The sequence below is a fragment of the Henckelia pumila genome, chromosome 2 (genome assembly GCF_033568475.1).
Source record: "Henckelia pumila isolate YLH828 chromosome 2, ASM3356847v2, whole genome shotgun sequence".
NCBI classification, from domain to species: domain Eukaryota; kingdom Viridiplantae; phylum Streptophyta; class Magnoliopsida; order Lamiales; family Gesneriaceae; genus Henckelia; species Henckelia pumila.
This window is the reverse complement of record NC_133121.1, coordinates 130,209,590-130,229,582: the sequence shown is the minus strand read 5'-3', so window position 1 is coordinate 130,229,582 and position 19,993 is coordinate 130,209,590. Positions and strand designations below refer to the sequence as shown.

The window sequence follows — 19,993 nt, the reverse complement described above, 5'->3', positions numbered from 1 at the left end:
ACGTGTGAAGACACGTGCGATATTTCTCACACTTGAGCAATGAGCTGGCATTTACAAGGATATAGATCTTTCATCATTTGTAACAATATAACAAATTAGATTCGTTTATTGTTTTCCTTTTTTGTTCTTTTCGGTTATGTATTTGTATATAACTTAGGGATTATCTATTACGTAAAATACAGAGGAAATTTATCCAAATTCGTGCTTTCTTCTTCTCTCTAACATACTTTAATGGACGGTTTTGAAACGACATCCAATATTGTAGAAATGTCTCGCTAGCTTGATGATCATTAGATATTTTAGTACCCAAACCAAACCTAATATATCCATGTCGAGTTTAGTACTCTCAGAATGATGGTCATTTATAAAACCCGAATTTAGACATATCATATATAATTATATCAAAATGATCAAACATTAAAGTTAGTGTAAAAAACTAAAATTTGAAAACTTAATAGTCAAAAACCGAATTTCGACAAGTTAGTAGATAAAAAAAACAAAAAAACAAGAAACAAAAAAGTCACTCACTTTAGTTACATATCAAGTAGATCGTATGTAACATATATAAGGTAGTGTGTAGAATATCGTCGACCCAACCCAACCCAAATTAATTTGAAAAATCTGTTCTGCCTTTTTATTTAAATTTCGATTTTAGTTTTAAAAATACCGATTAGTTCGGTTTATAGTTTCGGTTTTTAACATAAAACTTTGGTTAATCAATAAACCGAAATTTTATTTAAAAAATCAATATTATTAAATTTTATAATATGTTTATTAGGATATAAATATTACAAATTTCTAATACAATTTTATTGGACAACAAAACTAGACTTGAAAATATATATTTTTTAATATATAAGATTTAAATTTATTTAATTTAGTTTTGATATTACATATTTAATTAAAATTTTATTTTTTTAAAAAATTCAATACGTTTGGTAATTCGGTTTCCGATCGAAAAAATCGATTTTTTCGATTCATTATGATTTGTAGTAAAGTTCTGTGTATTCAGTTTAATTTGTCGATAATTCAAAGTTAGAAAGTATGGTTCGATTTTAATCGATTGCTAACCCTAGAGGCGGATCCAGTCCCAAGTAGTTTTGAATCCTGGCTCCGCCCCTGCATATAATGAAATTAAACAAATTTTAGGTCAATGCAACAAAATAATTAAGAATAAAACCATCACAAAACAACTTACATTTGATCTACTAAAAACCAATAATTTTTCAACAAACAAACCCAATAATTATGCATCAAAATTAAAAAAAAAATTGTACCCAGGAAAAAAACAAAACAAGAATGCTAAATTCTCAATGGTTCTCATGTAATCTTCATTCATTTTCATTTTCCCGTTCACATATTTTTGTAAGTTTAATATATAATTTACATATAATTAAAATGTTAATTAAACAATAAATAAGAAGTTTTTGATGAAACCTGAATAACTAATATCTCATCACAGACAAAATTATTAGCCTATTTACATTTTTACATACCTAAATAAGGAGATCAATATAAAAAAAAAAAAAGGAGAAAAGTGATGGGCATCACTGACCGGACGACGATCTTTGAAGTTTGAAGTATGAGAGCAACTGATGGCAGAAAGTTCCCAAATCCAAGGGCAAGCAGAAAAAATTAGCACAACTGCGCAAGAAATTAAGAAAAATGGAATTTGGGCCAGACTTAATGTGTAGTAGGCTTAACAATTTTTTTTAAAAAAATTTATTGGGCTGGTATCTAACTACTAATCATACCTATATATCCCTTTCTTTTTTTGCCCCCTAAGTGTGGGCCTGAACCAGCTCTGCCCCTGGTGCGATGAATCCGTCTCCGACTATAGCTATACATGCATGTATATATGATATATAGTTTTTTTAAGATGTCACAGTTTGAGTGATTGGTTGCAATTAATCAAATATTTCAAACTGACAGTTTTGACTTGGGGTTTTAGATTTGTGAGAGAAAGATTCGAAATTCATTGAATTAAAATAAATAGGTTGGAGAAAAGATTTGAATTCCTTAATACAATGAATTTGAGAATATTTTGTAACTCAAATCTGCTTAATCCTTTAATCTAAATGCGCAACCGTACCGTAGGTAATGAATAGATCGACTATTCTGTAATAAGCCAGAGGCCATTATAAATTTTTTGATATTCCTATCGATTTTAATAAAATTAACTTGTATATGTTACATGTCAGGCTGCTTGCGTACAATTTTCTAATTAGTTCAAATTTTAAGCCAATTACTAGAGTTTGATATAATCAATTATTGTGCCGTAAGCATTGAGGCAACGATTACTATATATAAACTAATTAATGTGTTAAAAGTCAATGAAAAATTATGGCTTTTCTTTGTTCCGTCGAAAATTTTCAGTTTTCATTTTCTGTATAATTAATTTTCATATCTAGTAAAGTTATGGAATTTTTGGCACCAAAATTAACTACTTTGTCCTAACTCCTAATTAAGAAAGTGTTTGCAATCATTAAAAAAAATGATTGTTAGATTTTGACTTAAAAATATCACTTTTGTGTGTTTTTTAAACCCTGATTATGTGTTAACTTGTGCTTAAATACTTAATCACTACAAGACAAACTTTTAAAGACAACATTTTTTATCTGTTGTCGTAGAAGGTTTAAAATTGTTGTAGAAAACTCTGTTGTTAAAAGTCACGCTCAAAGACAACAGTTAAAATAAAAATCCGAAGTATACATGATAAAATAAATACAAAAAAACCCATAAACATAAAAATCTAAAATTAAGTGGAAAATCAATCTTCACCAAGAAGCTGCTCTTCTACTATGAGGCTTACTTTTATGTCATAGCTTGTCATACATTCATGTATCCAAATTGCATTAATGAACAATTCAATTAAAGAAAAACTTTTAAAAGGTATAAATATAACCAAAAATGAATGGAAAATTGTTAGGTTATAAACTCATGAGGTGTCCATCCTAAAAGGCTTGCCTATTGGGTGGGATTGCCTCATGAGTTTATAACTAACTCTTTATTGGTTTAATATTTCAATGTGGGATAATCATAACATTGCCGACCCCTTGAGAAGCCGACGTCCGCGGCGGCCTATTCTAAGTGGCTTTCACTCACCTTTCAGTATTCAGTGCATGCATCCATGCACCTTCATCCGGCCTATAAATTTTCCAATTATCGACACTGATCCGATGGTAGCCCTTTCTTAGGTCGCCCCTTTCGCTACACCGGTTCTCAACGAGAGAGCCAATTTTAGGTTATAAACTCATGAGATGTCCATCCCAAAAGGCTTGCCTATTGGGTGGAGTTGCCTCAAGGGTTTATAACTAACTTTTTATTAGTTTAGTATTTCAATGTGGGATATTCATAACAAAAATGCTAAGTTACTTCATACCAACTGATTTCGCAGCTTGTAAAGGACTCGAATTATACATATGTAGTTCCTCTTCGAAGCACTAAGTTGTGAATCCAAATCAAAATTTGGCAAAGCCGCAAAAAATAAGAATTTCAATAAGCCTGATGATCATTGAAATCCAAAAGCTAATCATATGGTGATTATGATTCTCTAAAAGTGATTCTAATAAAAAGATCAATGTTAATTAAATAACTCTAATCACTTATTTATCAAATATTACCCAACTTTGATTTTTAGATTTTCACATTTGTTTCCAAACACTACCAACTTTTGATTTTTCTTAACTTTTTTATAATATATAAATTAATCACTTCGACAAAAGCATAATCTTTTGCAAAGATTAGCTCCTTAAGAATCCCATCATCATCAAATTAAAGAACAAATAAGAGAGATATATAATTTCACTAACCAACTGTGGCCGTCCTGAAACTGGTGATTGTTCCTCCGGCTCTTTTGTTTCCAGTGATGATAGTCTTCCCAATGCCATCTCCTAACAACGTGATGTTTACCAAAACGGACCCAATGTTCCCACGGCGGGAACCCTTTTTCGTAACTTGACCCTTGAAACCCTCCACTTCCACTGCTCAAGCAAGGCTAGTGTGTTACTAAGCATTTATTCATTTAAGCAACATGCTGACGTTGTTTCCCATCTAGGGCAGAATGTTGTCCACTACACCGACCTCCAAGAACCCGGTTCGAGCCATGTCTGAGCCATCTATGGGAGTACACCGAACGTCAGGGTCGAGAGTCTTGTTGATCTTTTGGTTTGTGAGCTTTTACAAGTCGACGCAATCTGCCCAAGCCGCATGGAGACATTTAGGACCGAGGGAGTACAAGTTTTCCAGGGCGTGAAAGCATCGGTCTAAGGCGAGTTGCGTTGACGTTTTGAAGAAGTGATGTTTGCTCTTGATATAGGAAGTTTGTAAACAGGGCTTTGTGTGAAGAAGAAGTACTCGTATGGGAGCCATAACTTTGGCTAAAATTTTAAATTTTTTAGTAATTTAATTTTTTTGAATTGAATTATCCGAACTAATACCAAACTAATTCAAATTTATTAAATATATATATATATATATATATATATATATATAATTTAAAAAATATTTCGAGCCACATGAGCTAAAGTTCGGGTGCCCCAAAACGTGGCTACACCATGCTTTCGCTGTTGCATGGGAATAAATGGAAACTGCGGGACTAGAAATCAAGAAAGACATAAAAATAATTAGGGTAAATAGGGATTTTGATGCCATTGCTACTTTGCTAGCCCGGTACTTCTTAATTCTTGGTTACTTTGGTCATGAATATATGAAGGGAAGAATGTTAGTTTTTAAATAAAACTAATTAAATACACACACACACACACATATATATATAATATATATATATATATATATATATGGTAGCTAGCTAGTGGTATGTATAATGTATTTTAATTAATTACATGATTATAACGTAAAACGTACATACATTAAATTTAGAAATATTAGTAATATTATTAGTTCATATCACGAAACAAATAGCTGAAATAATTAGGGCAGGACCGCATGCAAGAAACGCGAATTTGAACCAATCTCGGCCATGGTGTGGAAGTCTGGAAGAATATATTATATAACCAAAAATCGAATTACTAGATTGATGAAACCATTAATTACTAACCGAAGGAAACATCAATATTATTCAACTACATGGAAAAAATATTTTTGGATAAGGTTGATGATGTTGTGGTTAATTCTGGTTATGTATGTTTGCCTATTTGCGATTGTGATCATTATAATTTATGTCGTCAAATTTTAGTGTTAATCGTGTATCTTAATTTCGGTTTTTTTGGGCAATTTTAATAATTTATTGGATGTATTGATGTAGCACTACACGTCATGGTCTTATATTAAATTTCACACATACTTAAAAAAAAAAAATACCCACATATTTTTTTATCCATGAATAAAAATTATTTTCCAGTTATTTAAATTATTAGTTCTCAAAAATATATCTCAAACTCAACTCAATAAAAAATACAAAAAACTCACGTGAGACCGTCTCATGAGACAATTTTGTGAAACAAATCTCTTATTCGACCCGTGAAAAATACTATTTTTCATGACAAATTAATGTATTATTTTTCACAAATTGAAAAAGTTAAAAGTAGATTTACGATGATTAGTTGATTACATCACATTGCTCACGATCTTAATTGTAATTAATATATTTATAATTGTCTTTTACAATAACTAGGTATTGGTTACATCATATTGCTCACGATCTTAATTATGTAATTAATATCTGTATATAATTGTCCTTTTACAAATGACTAGATATTTTATTAATTACATCATATTGCTCACCATCTCAATTGTAATTAACATCTAATTTCGATAATATAATATAAAAGATCGATTTATATAATGAGATGAATAGAGAGGACGAAAATTAGATTTCGAAGTAAAAAATATATAAAATAAAACAAAACGCCCCAAAGCGGTAAGTGTTTGGCCCGAGGTCAAAACTTTGATTCTACTGTCAACACTTTTTTGAATTAGTTTGTTGTATTGGGCTTATCCAGTACGGTTTATCTGACTATCATATTTTGCAAGTTATTGCATTAGTCGAGGGTTTACTCAGTGGGCACCGAAAATTAACGACAGGTTAGTTAAATAAATCGTACTGGTAAACCCTGTGCCACAAACTAGTTATATATTATATATTTATTATTATTATTATATTATTATATATATATATATATATATAATAAAACACTCATATAAAAATTAATTATACATTGACCATAATGTCCTCCCTGTGTGACAGCAAATGGCAAACCCAAAGGATACAGAAAACCCTAGCTCAATAAACCTCCATTTTTTCATCGTCTCGTTGGATCGCCAGTCGCGGAATCAGTAGCCAAGGTTTTTCCTTTAGTATTGAATTGTCAAATACTTTGGATTTTTTGTTTGAATTAGCGAATCCCATCAGAGATTAGCGATATTTGTGCGGTGTTTACATTTTTATGATGAATTTTTTCTGGATGCAGCGAGCAGAGTTATGGCGGATGGATCGGATACGGTGGACACGACAACCTTATCATGTTCCAAATGCGGCAAGCCTGCTCGTCTGCAGTACGTGATCGCCAGTTCTTTTAAGTGTTTCTGCTACTTTCTTGTGACGGGCTGATATTTGGGATATTTACACAATGATCCTGTCAGAAATAATGCAGAACCTCAATCTTGATCGTGTGTCTGTTATTTGTGTTTGCTGAAATTGAGCCGAGGCGTTGAAGGAGTTCAATGCTAAAATCTTTGAGCGCGAGTTGGATTTTGTTTACAATTATCTGATTGTACATGGGATCGGGCTTATCTTTATTGACCTTTTTGGTTGTTTTTCGCTGATTGGAAACAAGATCTTCGTTGATTTTAGTTAGGCTCTTTTTCTTTCCGTTTACACATTTTTTATGAGGATGAACGACTTCTGCTGCATGCTTTATTTTCTGCAATCTGAGGTAGTGATGACTAGTTTGTATAGTGTTCATCAGTTTCAATGCACTTGTAATGTGGCATTACTGTGATGCAGTTGTCACAGCTATAGATAGCAAGAATAACAACAGATGGATTAATCATTTAGCCACCTGATCAAAAATTTAAATTTCTCAATTCTATTTCCCAATTTTCTACATCTTCTGGAGTTCTGTAAGCTCAAATCACTTGACACAGAGTTGAATCCCTATTAGTTCTTTTTGGGGTGAGGAGGGAAGATGAGGAAGTATGTTTGCACCTGTTGAAATTGCACGATTTCATGTGATGATTGTTGAACGCTAGAAAAATAACATAAATAGGTGCCACTATGTGTGAAATTGTTTTTTGGTGAGACCGGGTTTTGAATAATTCTCTTTGCAGGTGCCCGAAGTGCGTTGAACTGAAGCTTCCTCGTGAAGGTGCTGCTTTCTGGTTAGTTACTTTGATTTGCATATCATAGGACATAGATTTAGTTTTTCTTGGCAAAATGAAATGTATGGAAATGTTGCAAATTTTAGATTTAGTAGTGCTGACTTAAGCTGGAATTTTTTTAGTTATTAGATTAATAACTTAAGCAGAAGGCGCAATGCCCTATCAAGGCGAGGATCGTTGAGATGTAGTATTCTATAAAATAGCCTTAGCTCATGTTTAGTCGTTTTTAGACACAAGGGTTGCTTCGATAACTACGACTCAGATAGAAGCGGGATATGAAGATGAACTAACTTAGAGAAGTACTATCGAGATCCCAATGAAACCGAACAATATTAGAAAGTCAAGGATTAATACATCGTCGGGGAAAGGTTAATACAATGTTAAGATTTAGTCTCAGGTCTATATAGTATCAGAATACAAAAGACTTTCATGTACCGTTGGCTCCATGATATCACTTAGTGGAAGTGGCTGCCTTGATTTTTCTTAATATTGTTTGCTTAGATGATGGATGGCAAAAAAGAACTGTGAAGACATTACAGATTTGCTGTTAACTGAATTCCCTTTTGATGCGATTGTTCTTGATGTTAATGACTTATTGCTTGCAAAAATATGTTCTCTTCCAGTTCTCAAGATTGTTTCAAGGAATCTTGGAGTTCTCATAAATCTGTTCATGTGAAAGCAAAGTTGTCTTCCCCAGGACTTGAAAGTTCCGGTGAACAAAATTCAGGCTTGTCTAATGATGGTTGGCTGTATTGCTTGAGGAAAGGGCAAGCTCGTTCACCGAAGATTCCACATTTTGACTGGACTGGGTATACTGCTACGAGTCAAATTTTTTCAGATTTTGTTTCCAATTGGAAATTGCAGGAATTTGCCTTCATCATGTTTAGATTTTGTTATTGTGAGCTAGAGGCTTTAGCTTCAAATTTTAGAAGATGCTCTTATACTTGTAAATAATAAAAGAACCTGCAGTGGAGATACCATTTCTTGTAACGGGTCCTTGAAAGCTGTTACTTTATTCATTTGACTTGATTAAGTCTGTACCTTTTATTTTGAGGAGCAAGTGATTCAGTTCTCATTATTCTTTTTCGATAAAGTAGCACATTTTTCTTGCAATAGCACTTTTCGTCTTTCAGCTTCTCGTTTTAGGAGTTTATTTACAAACATTGTCAAAATTCATGTTTTTCATCTTCTAAAAAAGGGTATTAAATTCTATTTTTTTGTTAATTCAGCCGAATATTTCCCAATTTATCCTTGAGTTTCCTGATGCAATGCCCTCGGCTTTTCAACTAGTAATATTCGATGTATTTTACTTGCTACTTTTTTCTTGTAAACTTTTATGCTTAGCTGTTGCCCCAAAACCTTTCTATTCTCCTTTCAGGTCGTTAAGACCATACCCAATGTCAAAAAGGCGTCTCGTACCTGCTCACATAGATCAACCCGACTGGGCAATTGATGTAAGTACCTTTGACTCTTCGAAGAGTTGATCTTTATCTTTAGGCCGCAAGTATATTGAATGTGGTTTTTCTGAGAGCGATGTTTGTGTTTGAACTTTGAAATCAAATAGTATTATTGTCTGTGAGTTGCAATTACATTCCCCTGTTCAAACCTTTACAGGGAATTCCAAAAGCTGAACCTAACAGCGATCTGCAACATCATGTCGAGGTATTGTTCATAATGTTCACACTCCAGGTTAGCTTTACCGAATACATATTTGACTGAACACAAGCCGTCTATCATGATGCATGTTCTGAAGATCAAGACTCCTGACCAAATTGAGAAAATGCGGGAAACTTGCCGAGTAAGCTTCATTGTTGCTTAATGTATAAGAATAAATGTTATCGTCTTCATTTTTAGTATGAACCATGTGTCTCATAGAGCTTCTGTAGCATTCACCTGTCTGGTAAATGAAAGTTCAAAGAAGCTAATAGTCAAGGAAATAGGAAAAAAAATCACCAGTGTGGCATTTTTCATCATGTGCGATCAGCTAAAAACATCTTATGGGATTTTAAGGTTGATGAGAAATCAACACGAGGTGTTTGAAATTTTCTACATTTAACAAGTCATTGAATATATGCATAATAAGTGAAGACTAAGCTCGCAAATGATGGGCTTCTGCGGTTTATTCTAAAGTTAGTTCTTGATGCTGTTTTTCTAATTTTATTTGCTACTGCCAGATAGGAAGGGAAGTTTTGGATGCTGCTGCTCGAGTCATTCGACCTGGAATTACAACCGACGAAATTGATGCAGTGGTTCATGAAGCAACAATTGCTGCTGGTATGATCACCATGCCCTGCATTTTCATCCTTAATTTATAATTTTACAGAAGGAAATGTAGTGCCATGCTGTTTGTTCATGCACAACAGGTCTCTCAACCTTCTTGTCTGGGGTTAAAATGTCTTGGTAGTTAGTGTACAACATTTCATCATATTACTGTCTAGAACCCATTTGGGGTTTGATGGTGGAATTTAATAATGATAGAGACATAATATTTCTATCGATTAGTTCCACTGGCTTCCAGTTTTCGCACCAGTTGTGCAGATAATAATTTTTCTTATTAGTGGCAGAGAAAGTTCATGCGGCAGACTAACGAGTGTAGGTTTAATTGACTTTTGGATTTCCTTGTGTATGTTGATGTTGGTACAAGTCAATGTGTCACTTGTCTGTGAATGCCCCTCTTCAATATTTTAATATACCTGCTGCAGGAGGATATCCATCTCCATTAAATTACCATTTCTTCCCCAAGTCTTGCTGCACGTAGGTATTTCTTCATTTGAAATTCTGCTTCTTGTCGATCTTTGACTCCTAATCCCTATAGATTGAAATTTTGTTCATTTTGTGTCAGATCCGTAAATGAAGTCATCTGTCATGGGATTCCAGATGCAAGGTATCTTCGTTGCTCATGGAAGAACCTCTTTATACCACTTTCTTAGTAAATTCGTGGAAAGATTTTCCTTTTCGTGCCACCAACTTTTAGTTCGCTCAGCTGTTTTAAATATTTCTTCTTGTCCAATTCTTGATTCCGCTAAAGGTGGTGTGAAGCTCATCTTTATTCTTTACTGCTGTTTTTGGTATTTAGTTTTGCCATTCGTTGTTTCCTCGCTGTTGAAAAATTCATTCTTTCGTTTATGAGCTAAAACTGTGCTTTCTGAAGAAAATAAGTATGTGAAATGATTGCTTTCAAATTCTATTGAATATCCCTAGTTCCATGGCATCATCATCATTCTACCAGAGTGCTTTATCTATTTTCTCTGACACCTCTGCTGATTTTTTGCCGACGCAGGAAACTAGAAGATGGTGATATCGTAAATGTTGATGTAAGTGTGTACTATAAAGGTGTACATGGTAAGTAAAATTATACCGTATTCGATGTTGATAGCTTTGCTGTATTTTTAGCTACAAAAACAAATATTGTGATTCCTTTCCTATGCAGGTGACTTGAATGAAACATTCTTTGTGGGTAATGTTGATGAAGCATCTCAACGGCTGGTCCAATGTACATATGAATGCTTGGAGAAAGCAATAGCAATTGGTAAGTCTGTGCTCTGTTTTGTGATGTCAACCGTTATTGCTGCAGATGGTATATGTGCTTTAGATTTTCATGTGACATTCTGCACCCCACCTTCGATTTTGTTGCATTATTTCTGGTTACCCTGGTGATTGTTTGATATTTGAAAGAAAAACTAGTTTACATATCGTTTGCTATGATTTTGAGTCACTTCAACATTTCCTTCTTCTATGCTGTTTCTATGTTAATGACGTGTATTGTCATTGCTTGTTCCTGCCCTTTTCAGTTAAACCTGGTGTACGATATCGTGAAATTGGGGAAATTATTAACAGGCATGCTTCTATGTCAGGATTCTCCGTGGTAAGTGCGCTGTGCCATTTTTTATGAACTTATTTCCATTGAAGTTCAATGTGTTTATTACCATCTCTTATTTCAACCATGGTATTTGTGATATTAGGTGAAATCATATTGCGGCCATGGTATTGGCGAGCTCTTTCACTGTGCGCCAAATATACCTCATTATGCAAGTATCCTCGAGGCAATAAATTTAAAAAAAATTTTCTAACTTCTAATAGATGTGATTGTGGTTTTCACTGATTGTTGACCTGTTGTAACGTACAGTATACTTGAGCCTGGGACAGCAATCGTCTAAAATTCATATTTTTGTACTAATTAAAAACCTCACGTTTCTGAAGGAAGAGTGTCGCTGGTTTCTTGTTGTATTATGTTTTTGCCGTCCCTTTGTCTTTCTGTGGTTCTTAACCTGAGCAGGAAATAAAGCAGTTGGAGTGATGAAGGCTGGCCAGACCTTTACCATTGAACCAATGATTAATTCAGGTAACATCTTGTTGCCAAAAAAATATGATATAACTTCTTTATCCTTTGCATCTCGGGTTTCGTAAGGTATTTAAATCACTGTGCCTTGGCAATTGGAAATATTTGCTTTCGTATAAATATAATCCCCAACAGGCGTCTGGCGCGATCGAATGTGGCCTGATGGATGGACTTCTGTGACTGCTGATGGAAAACGCAGCGCTCAGTTTGAGCATACGCTTTTGGTAATTAAAAGCCCATACTTGTGTTGCATAACAAGATTTGGTTGACATCGATAAACTACCCTTTATGTGATTTATTACAGGTAACAGAAACAGGAGTCGAAGTTCTGACAGCACGTCTCCGCTCGTCCCCCAACGTGTTTCCCTGGCTAAACTCATAGTCTGCTCAGTCCGTTGAAGCTGATCCCATAACCAATCATTCTCGATTGATTTATGGTGTTCACTCTGTCCCCACGCTGTTCTCCGACCATATAACATTCTATTCGTATGTCCCATTTGATCAAGGTTAAAAGTTTTCATTTGTTCCCCAAAATGACTGAATATCAGGCAGGACTCGTGTCTGTGAGCAGCAGGTTTTCGATTTTACATTTTGCATTTAGAATATATATATATACATGTTTGTTGTGTTTGGAACAACTATATGATGTCTCCCTGAATTTGTCGATTGAATGAAGGAATACACACACTACAAATTGATGAAAGGAGTTGATATTTTTTTTTAATATCTACCTCTTGTTTTCCCCTTTATATTTTCGAGACACATTTAGAAACACATTTAACATCTGATACAAAAACAAATTTTATAAATCCAATTTTTCCTTCTTTTGATATAATTGGTAACCGATTTTCAACTCGGGTGTGTCTGCGATTCTAGGTATACATGAGAAGTTTGTAGCTTGACATCTAAAGTCGTGATTCAGAGTTGAACGCATCAAGCATATTCAGTCGTTATGATTTCTTGTTACCCATCATAGGATTTTTTTTAAAAAATTAAAATATTTTGTTTCATTTTTTAGGGCAAAAATAAAATAAAAGTAACATCAATTCCTGGTAGATGCTAGTATTCTAACGTACATACTGTATTCTTTCCGTTTTCAGTGTTGTAGCAAAACTTCAATAATTGGATCTCACGACAAGTGAGCTCCTAAAGAAAAACATGTGAAACTCGTATAATTCAAGGACTATTAGATGTAGTGTAATTATCCCGGAGAATAAACTTTACCGATAACTAAAGTGAAAGAATCGAATAAAACCAGATGATGTTGATAAAAAGCAATAGGGTAGTGTTTGTGATAGTTTCTAGGAAACGCTTTTCAACTTCTAAGAAAAAAAAATGAAAAGTACTTCTAGAAACTCTCCCAAACTCTACCCAAATCATGTGATAACGTTCTCCCAATTCCATTTTACACCATCCTGATATTCCCGAATGCTACACAAAACACTGAAAATGCTACCAATAGGATAAAAAGCACACTCTTGCAATTAAACAGCGTACGATAAAATGATACAGAAAAAAAAATCTGAGAGGAAGCACTGAAACATTATAAGCGCTGAAATACATACATGCTCCAAAATTTCGGAACAATAATAAGGGTCATTCAGTCACCTTTATACCTGTAAGGTAGACTTGTGATTGGATCACGCTACCACCAATCCAAAAGCCTGGCATAACCATTAGGCCGACTTTAGGTTTTAGATCACTGTCTTCTGCAATGTAATTTTGCACGACGCTTTCCATATAGACTTCCGAGAACTCGTTGTCACGCTTCACTTGAAAAATTTTGACGGGAGGATCAAAAGAATGAGCCAACATGTGCAAAAGCCAGACTGACTTTGCAAGTTTCAGAAAAGCCTGGTAAAAGGCAGTCCTAGGATGCCCACCTCCCATTATAAAATTCCATTGGTCTAGGTTTCCAAAAAATGAAGCTTCCATTTTTGGATGGATCAGTATAAGGTATTTGTTCTGGCAAAATTTTCCAAAAGCCGAATCTGGTGTCTGGCATACGGCATCTAGAGGATCCATTTCCCTCAAGGCAAGATACTGCTGGAAAAAACTTTCGTTCGGGACCTCTTGTGGATTTTCCGGTTTTATGGAATAGCTTTCATCTTGGAAATCAATGAACATTCTTTGACAAATGTGAGATTCAAAGGCATATTTCTTGTGAGCTCGCTTTGCATAAACAATATCTGGCTCTATGGAGTTTGCTGCCGCGTCAAGATCCCATCCAGCTGCTTTCATCATATTAATCAATGGCTTGGAAAAGTCGTGAATGGCCCTGGAAGCAGCTTCCACTGCTGACTTAAAAAGATCCGGTGACAGCTCCAATGAGGAATATCTATTTTCATCACCACCCCCTTCAGATTCTTTGGTTGACAAACCTCTGAGCTTTAAGTTCTTCTCAAGTTTTACACGTTTCTGATTTGCCTCTTCAATAAGCTGCTGTAATTGAAGGATCTCAGAATCTTTATTCTGAATCTCAGACTGAAACTTTTTCACCATGACCTCATATGTTTTTAACAAGCTCTGCTGTTCTTGAATCTCAGCAGCTAGCCGGGAGTCTTGTGGAGAAACACAAACTGGTTTGGGATTGTGTTCTCTATAGAAGTGCTTGAGTTCAGATAAAATTTTCAACTCTGATATTACGAGTTTATCGGCGGCTTGAATTTTGTCAGGGTCATAAGGAGTATGAGCAGATTGAAGTTGAATGTAAGCTGATTTCAGAGAGGATATGTTTGTAAACATCTTAGATACTAGGTTTTCCATAGCTTCAGGATTTTGATTTGTGGCTTCTTCCATTGGTTGGGGATGAACCTTTTGGTTGCTGCTTTCACGAAGTTGGGTATCTTTCGCACCAGTGTGTTGCATATCTTCTTTCGGTGATGGCAAAATTCACAAAAATAGTTTTGCACAGAAGGTAGATACTGTAGAATGAAATGCAAATATATATAGATTAGTTACACGGGATATATCAACTGAATCTCAGAAATGTTTGAACACATCCAAGACAAAATCACGGTTAATAACGGTCAAGCTTAAGTGGCACGTCCCACTCCAATGCTGTGAAACAACATCAATATTAAAATAACAGCTTTATAAGCATGCAAGCTTGTGTTTGCTCTGAACAAAATATGGAAAGAGATGACATCTCACGAGATTACATGCGTATCTATTGGGATATGTATTAATGTGTGTGTGTGTTTCACCAACATGCACATAAAACCAGCAACATCGAGTGTCCAGAGACATAATAACTTATTGATTACACACAAGGAAATGCTATTTAATTACACATGAACTCGAGCAAAGAATCATTTAACACACCCCACCCCACTGGGCTATATGACCAAAACCTTCAGCGGGTAAACAAATATTAGCAAACTGAATAACTGCTGCATGAATAACACCTCTCTCTTATTTGGTAAAATATCCAGAGTTAAAACAAGTCAAACAGTATCGATATTTAGAAGCTAACGCTCCTGTTTCAACCACTCTCCTAAGCCATGAGAGAGAACACAAAAAAATAGCCCACGTTTAAGAAATAAGGACTAGATGTTTAAATGGTACTTTATTCAAATGAAACTAGGTAAAAAGGAAAAAAAAATACCGAGAAGAGTTCATGGCATTTTGGGTGGGATTTAAGAGGTTCCTCTCATACACTGGGAAAATCTACTTGGCTAATTAATAAGCAGTAATTGCATAAATAATTTTTATTCTTTATACTCAAATGGAAATAAATTTTTATGTAAAATCTTGGTTTACACTGCAAGGAAATAATCCTCTTCCATTGACAACAAAAGTCACAACAAGACATTATATTCTTACCACAAAAGGAACCATTTGGATTTTGTAGTGATTTTTTTAAATAAGTGCTTTTTTAAGCTATAATTTTTGGCTTTTGAAAAAGTATTTTTTTGGCCTGGCTTTTGATACCAAACGGGGCCGAAGCTACATCATTTACAGCAATATGGAAAACTCAAAGTGCAGCGCTCATTCCACAACAAACAGATATTTCCAACTGTGTACCAGCAGCCATTGACTATATATAAATTGAACTTTTTCTCAAGAGACTCTACAATTTTACTAAACCGAGAATCAAGTCAAAGATAGTCTCCAGACAAAAAAAAAAAAAGAAGAGATGAGAAAAAAACAAACATCAGAGATATAGAAAAGAAAGATAAAATCGGTGTAAACAAATACCACCACAAGTAAACATTACTTCAATTCAGGCCAATCAAAATCCAATCCTCATAAACAACCAACTAATAACACTCACTTGACAATCACAATCAATTCGACGAAGGTTTACATTCGATAATTCAATACAAATAGATCATTGTTTCCCATTTTGAAGCAAATTCAGAAAACACCAACCAACATACCATGTGAAAGACATCACCAGCTCTTCCTGAACTTAAGCATTTATCTAAAACTCCCATCAACCGTTTCTAAACAAAACTTCATTTTAATATCCATCATCAAAGCAAGTAAAAGAAGAATCGCCTCCAACCACAGATAAAGAAACTCTAAAAATCGTCATCACCAAACCCTAGAAAACAAACAAATGAAAGCAACGGGACCTTTTGGACATCTTCCAATCAAACACGTAAAGTGGAGCGGAAAAACACTGAAAGAAATCGACGGGCTTGAAGCAAACCTGCTAAGAGATTCCGCCGGCAATTGAGGCGTTAATCTGCCGTAGTTGGGAGGATAGAGTGACTTCGGGGCCAAGATTAAATTTTTTCTTCCGACAAAGATCACTGCCATCACTTCACACAGTATTAAAGGAAAAGCGAAATTTAGTATATTAAATAAATAAATAACACAGAAAATAAATAAATATGTCGAAATATGAAATATTATTAGATGTGAAAATTAAAAATATTGTGAAAGTTTTTTTTATATATATAATTTTTTTTAAAAGCAAAACATAGAGTGATACTCAGTTTTTTATATAATAGAACAGGAGTCGTGTGTATTTTTCATTAATTTTGATTAATCTTCTTCTCAAATGTCTACATGTTTTTGCATACTACATCCTCCAAAGAGTATAAATGATCGTTGTACAAAATTTATCCAATCTAAATCAAAATCTAACACAGTGGAACTTTTTTTTGAATCGAATTCGAATCAAATTTATAACATAACAATGAAGGCTTATTAACCTATCAATGCAAGTAGACATGGGTTGAAGTTAAAGATAGGATAATAATGTATAAATAATAATCTAATATAATAAAAAATATAAAATAATAGTGGATATAATATTTGATTTGATTGATTAAATTTTAAATAAGATAATAAATTATTATTTTTTCTTTTAAATAATTAATAAAATATAAATAATATTATTTATTGAAGATAATATTATAATTTAAATTCAATATAAGATGATAAATTATCATTTTTTCTTTTTAATAATTAATAAAATTTGAATAATATTATTTATTGAGGGTAATATTATAATTTAAATTCAATGATTTGATTAATCTATTATCTATCTAAAAGTGTGAATAAAAACATAAAGTTTTATAGTTGTGAATCTACAATTTTGTCTTTTCACTCTACCCAAATTTATGTAAAATAAATACATATAATGATATAAATGTAAAAGTTAAATATTGACTAGTTTATTATATTATATTATATTATATTATATTATATTATATTATATTATATATCTATCTAAAATTGTGAATAAAAGGGTAAAGTTTTACAGTTGTGAATTTATAACTTTTGCTCTTTTACTCTACACAAATTTATGTAAAATAAATACATATAAGGATATAAATGTAAAAGTTAAATATTGGCTAGGACATAAAAGTAATATATTATATTACTTATCTATCTATACCAATTATAAAATTGTGAATCAATGTCAAAGTTTTTCATTGTGTATTATTTTTAATTTTGTCCTTGGTTAGTACACACTTGATAAAATCTATGACGATACTTTTGTAAAATCAATTATTATGATAAGGTCAAAATTGATAATGTGTGCATATTAAATTAAATACTTATCCAGTTTTAAATTGAAATACCAAAATACCAAAAAAAAAATTCACACAAATTTCTTAATATCCAGTTTCTTAAAAGATTGAAACACCAAAATACTAATAATGATAATAATGATTCTTTTATGGAGAATAAAAAACACATGATATGAAAAATCTTTGAAGAGAAAAAAAAATACCAAATATAAAATTAAAAAATATTTGACACAATAATTTAAATTAATGTTTAGAATGCATTATCTATACCAATTTTGTTTCCATAAATCAATAGTGATCAACATATAACATAAAAAATTATAAAATCATATTTAATATAATTTGATTAACATATCTCATTTATTAACAAATAAAGAATAAATAATACATTCATGAGATAGAAAATAAGACTAATTCATGGTACAAAGCATGTCATAATTTTGTAAAATTAATAAAAAAAAGTAAAAAATTCGATCGAGCTGTAATAATTATACATAAGTTTTAATATCAATATTTGTTAATGTAAAACTACAATAAACGTAACACTTATATTTACAAGCTTGCATGAATTATTGATAATGTCATATTTTAAACTGTTAATGTGGATGTAAAATAATCATTATCGTAAATAATACAAACATTGAAACTGCAAGTGTTACATTGTTCGAAAATGTTGCAAATATCTTTATTAGTTGCAATGTCGAAAATTATATTGATTACATCACTAAGACATGTAATAGTTTTTTTTTCTTTCAAAAAGTATATATTATTACCATGAAAATCATTTATTAACTGCGTGTTAATATATTTTTTTCTCAATTAATTTATTTAACAACCTTTATTGACAACAAAAGATGTTCTCATGTGTATCACACGTGACTTTTATTAGTATAAAATAAATACCTGTAAATGAATAATAATACGAACATGATAAGAGAAATTATCGATTGATTAATATTATACATCTTCAAATGATACCATAGTGGTCCATATATCAGAAGAACAAACTGGCGGAATGCTCTCGAAACCAAATTCACTCGTCTCAAATCTTGAGTTTGGAACACTGTTTAATTGTTTGTTTTTTCTGTTTTTTTTAATGTTTTTTTTGTTTTTTATTAACAGGGTCCTCCCACAATTAGGGATGACAATGGGGCGGGTCGGGGACGGGGATGTCATCTCCATCCCCGTCCCCGAATTCAAATCCGATCTCCATACCCACCCCAATTCCCATTAATTTTTATCGGGGATTCCTCATACCCATCCCAAGAGGATCAAGTCCCCATCCCCATACCCATACCCGAATATATATATATATATATATATATATATATATGAATTAGTAAATTTTATTATATAAGAATATAAAAATTATTATTCAATTTTATAATAAAATATCTAAAATATTTTGGGTCAATTTTTATTATAATATTAACTTTTAAAATTAATAAAAATATTTTAAATACAAAATATTTCTATAAATCAAAATTAATATATAAAAAAATACTATGTATCAAAAATTTATTAAGATTATATATTGTTTCTAAATTTATCAAAATAAATAATATATATATATATAATTATATATATATATATATATATATATATATATATGAGTTTTGCTATCCTACCCACCCACCATGCCCACTTAATGTGCCCACCATGAGGTGGCACTCAACTATTGGACGCACAATTCATCACATCCAATAGTTGAGTGACACCTCATGGTGGGCACATTAGGTGGGCACGGTGAGTGGGCAGGATAACAAAATTGTATATATATATATATATATATATATATTTAGACTAATATAAATATAAATTTTTTTTATGTGTACGTAAAATGAATGAGATTCAAATAATATTTTTATGTTATAAAAAACTACGCTATCATAAACGAATGTATTATATATAATGTATAAAAATATATATAAACAAAATAATAATAATACTTTTAATTTTAATTTTTTAATAATATTTTAGATTTAAAAAAAATTGATAATTAAAATATTATTATTATTATTATTGGGGCGGGTTCGGGGATGGGGATAACATCCTCATACCCGCCCTAATATGTTTCGGGGATTTTTAAAAATCCCCAAATCCAAAATCATATCCAAAAATACTCTCCCAAACCCGCCCCGTTTCGGATTTTCCCCCACGTACCGAAATCCGCGAGGAAAATTGCCATGCCTGCTCACAATCTTGTGTCTAAAGACTAAAAGTTAGCCCCCCATTTGCAGGGTAATTTCGTAACTTAACCCCATAATTCCGACAATAAATAATTGAATGTTTCACTAGCATAACAAATAAAATAATATTTTGA

General features: G+C 32.5%; 2 protein-coding genes across 4 annotated transcripts; one reads left to right on the top strand and one right to left on the bottom strand.

Annotated features, from left to right (window-relative positions):
* Nucleotides 1-6,187: 6,187 nt before the first annotated feature.
* LOC140879541 (methionine aminopeptidase 1A) lies at nucleotides 6,188-12,402 on the top strand. Of its 2 annotated transcripts, none has more exons than XM_073283294.1 (17): nucleotides 6,188-6,306; nucleotides 6,432-6,516; nucleotides 7,291-7,341; nucleotides 7,965-8,150; nucleotides 8,720-8,795; nucleotides 8,956-9,003; nucleotides 9,095-9,139; nucleotides 9,516-9,615; nucleotides 10,044-10,095; nucleotides 10,184-10,225; nucleotides 10,622-10,683; nucleotides 10,772-10,870; nucleotides 11,133-11,206; nucleotides 11,304-11,373; nucleotides 11,618-11,683; nucleotides 11,816-11,904; nucleotides 11,992-12,402. In XM_073283294.1, exons 2-17 carry the CDS (start codon nucleotides 6,443-6,445, stop codon nucleotides 12,010-12,012), a joined length of 1,155 nt encoding a protein of 384 aa, XP_073139395.1. In that variant the 5' UTR covers nucleotides 6,188-6,306; nucleotides 6,432-6,442; the 3' UTR covers nucleotides 12,013-12,402. The 2 variants fall into 2 exon arrangements, with proteins under 2 accessions (XP_073139395.1, XP_073139394.1); XM_073283293.1 differs by having other exon boundaries at nucleotides 11,985-12,402.
* A 626-nt stretch (nucleotides 12,403-13,028) lies between these two features.
* LOC140883135 (protein GRAVITROPIC IN THE LIGHT 1-like) lies at nucleotides 13,029-16,472 on the bottom strand. Of its 2 annotated transcripts, XM_073289484.1 has the most exons (3): nucleotides 16,338-16,472; nucleotides 16,063-16,229; nucleotides 13,029-14,604 (listed from the first exon to the last, which is right to left on the bottom strand). In XM_073289484.1, exon 3 carries the CDS (start codon nucleotides 14,546-14,548, stop codon nucleotides 13,277-13,279), a length of 1,272 nt encoding a protein of 423 aa, XP_073145585.1. In that variant the 5' UTR covers nucleotides 14,549-14,604; nucleotides 16,063-16,229; nucleotides 16,338-16,472; the 3' UTR covers nucleotides 13,029-13,276. The 2 variants fall into 2 exon arrangements, with proteins under 2 accessions (XP_073145585.1, XP_073145584.1); XM_073289483.1 differs by lacking the exon at nucleotides 16,063-16,229 and having other exon boundaries at nucleotides 16,338-16,461.
* Nucleotides 16,473-19,993: the final 3,521 nt, after the last annotated feature.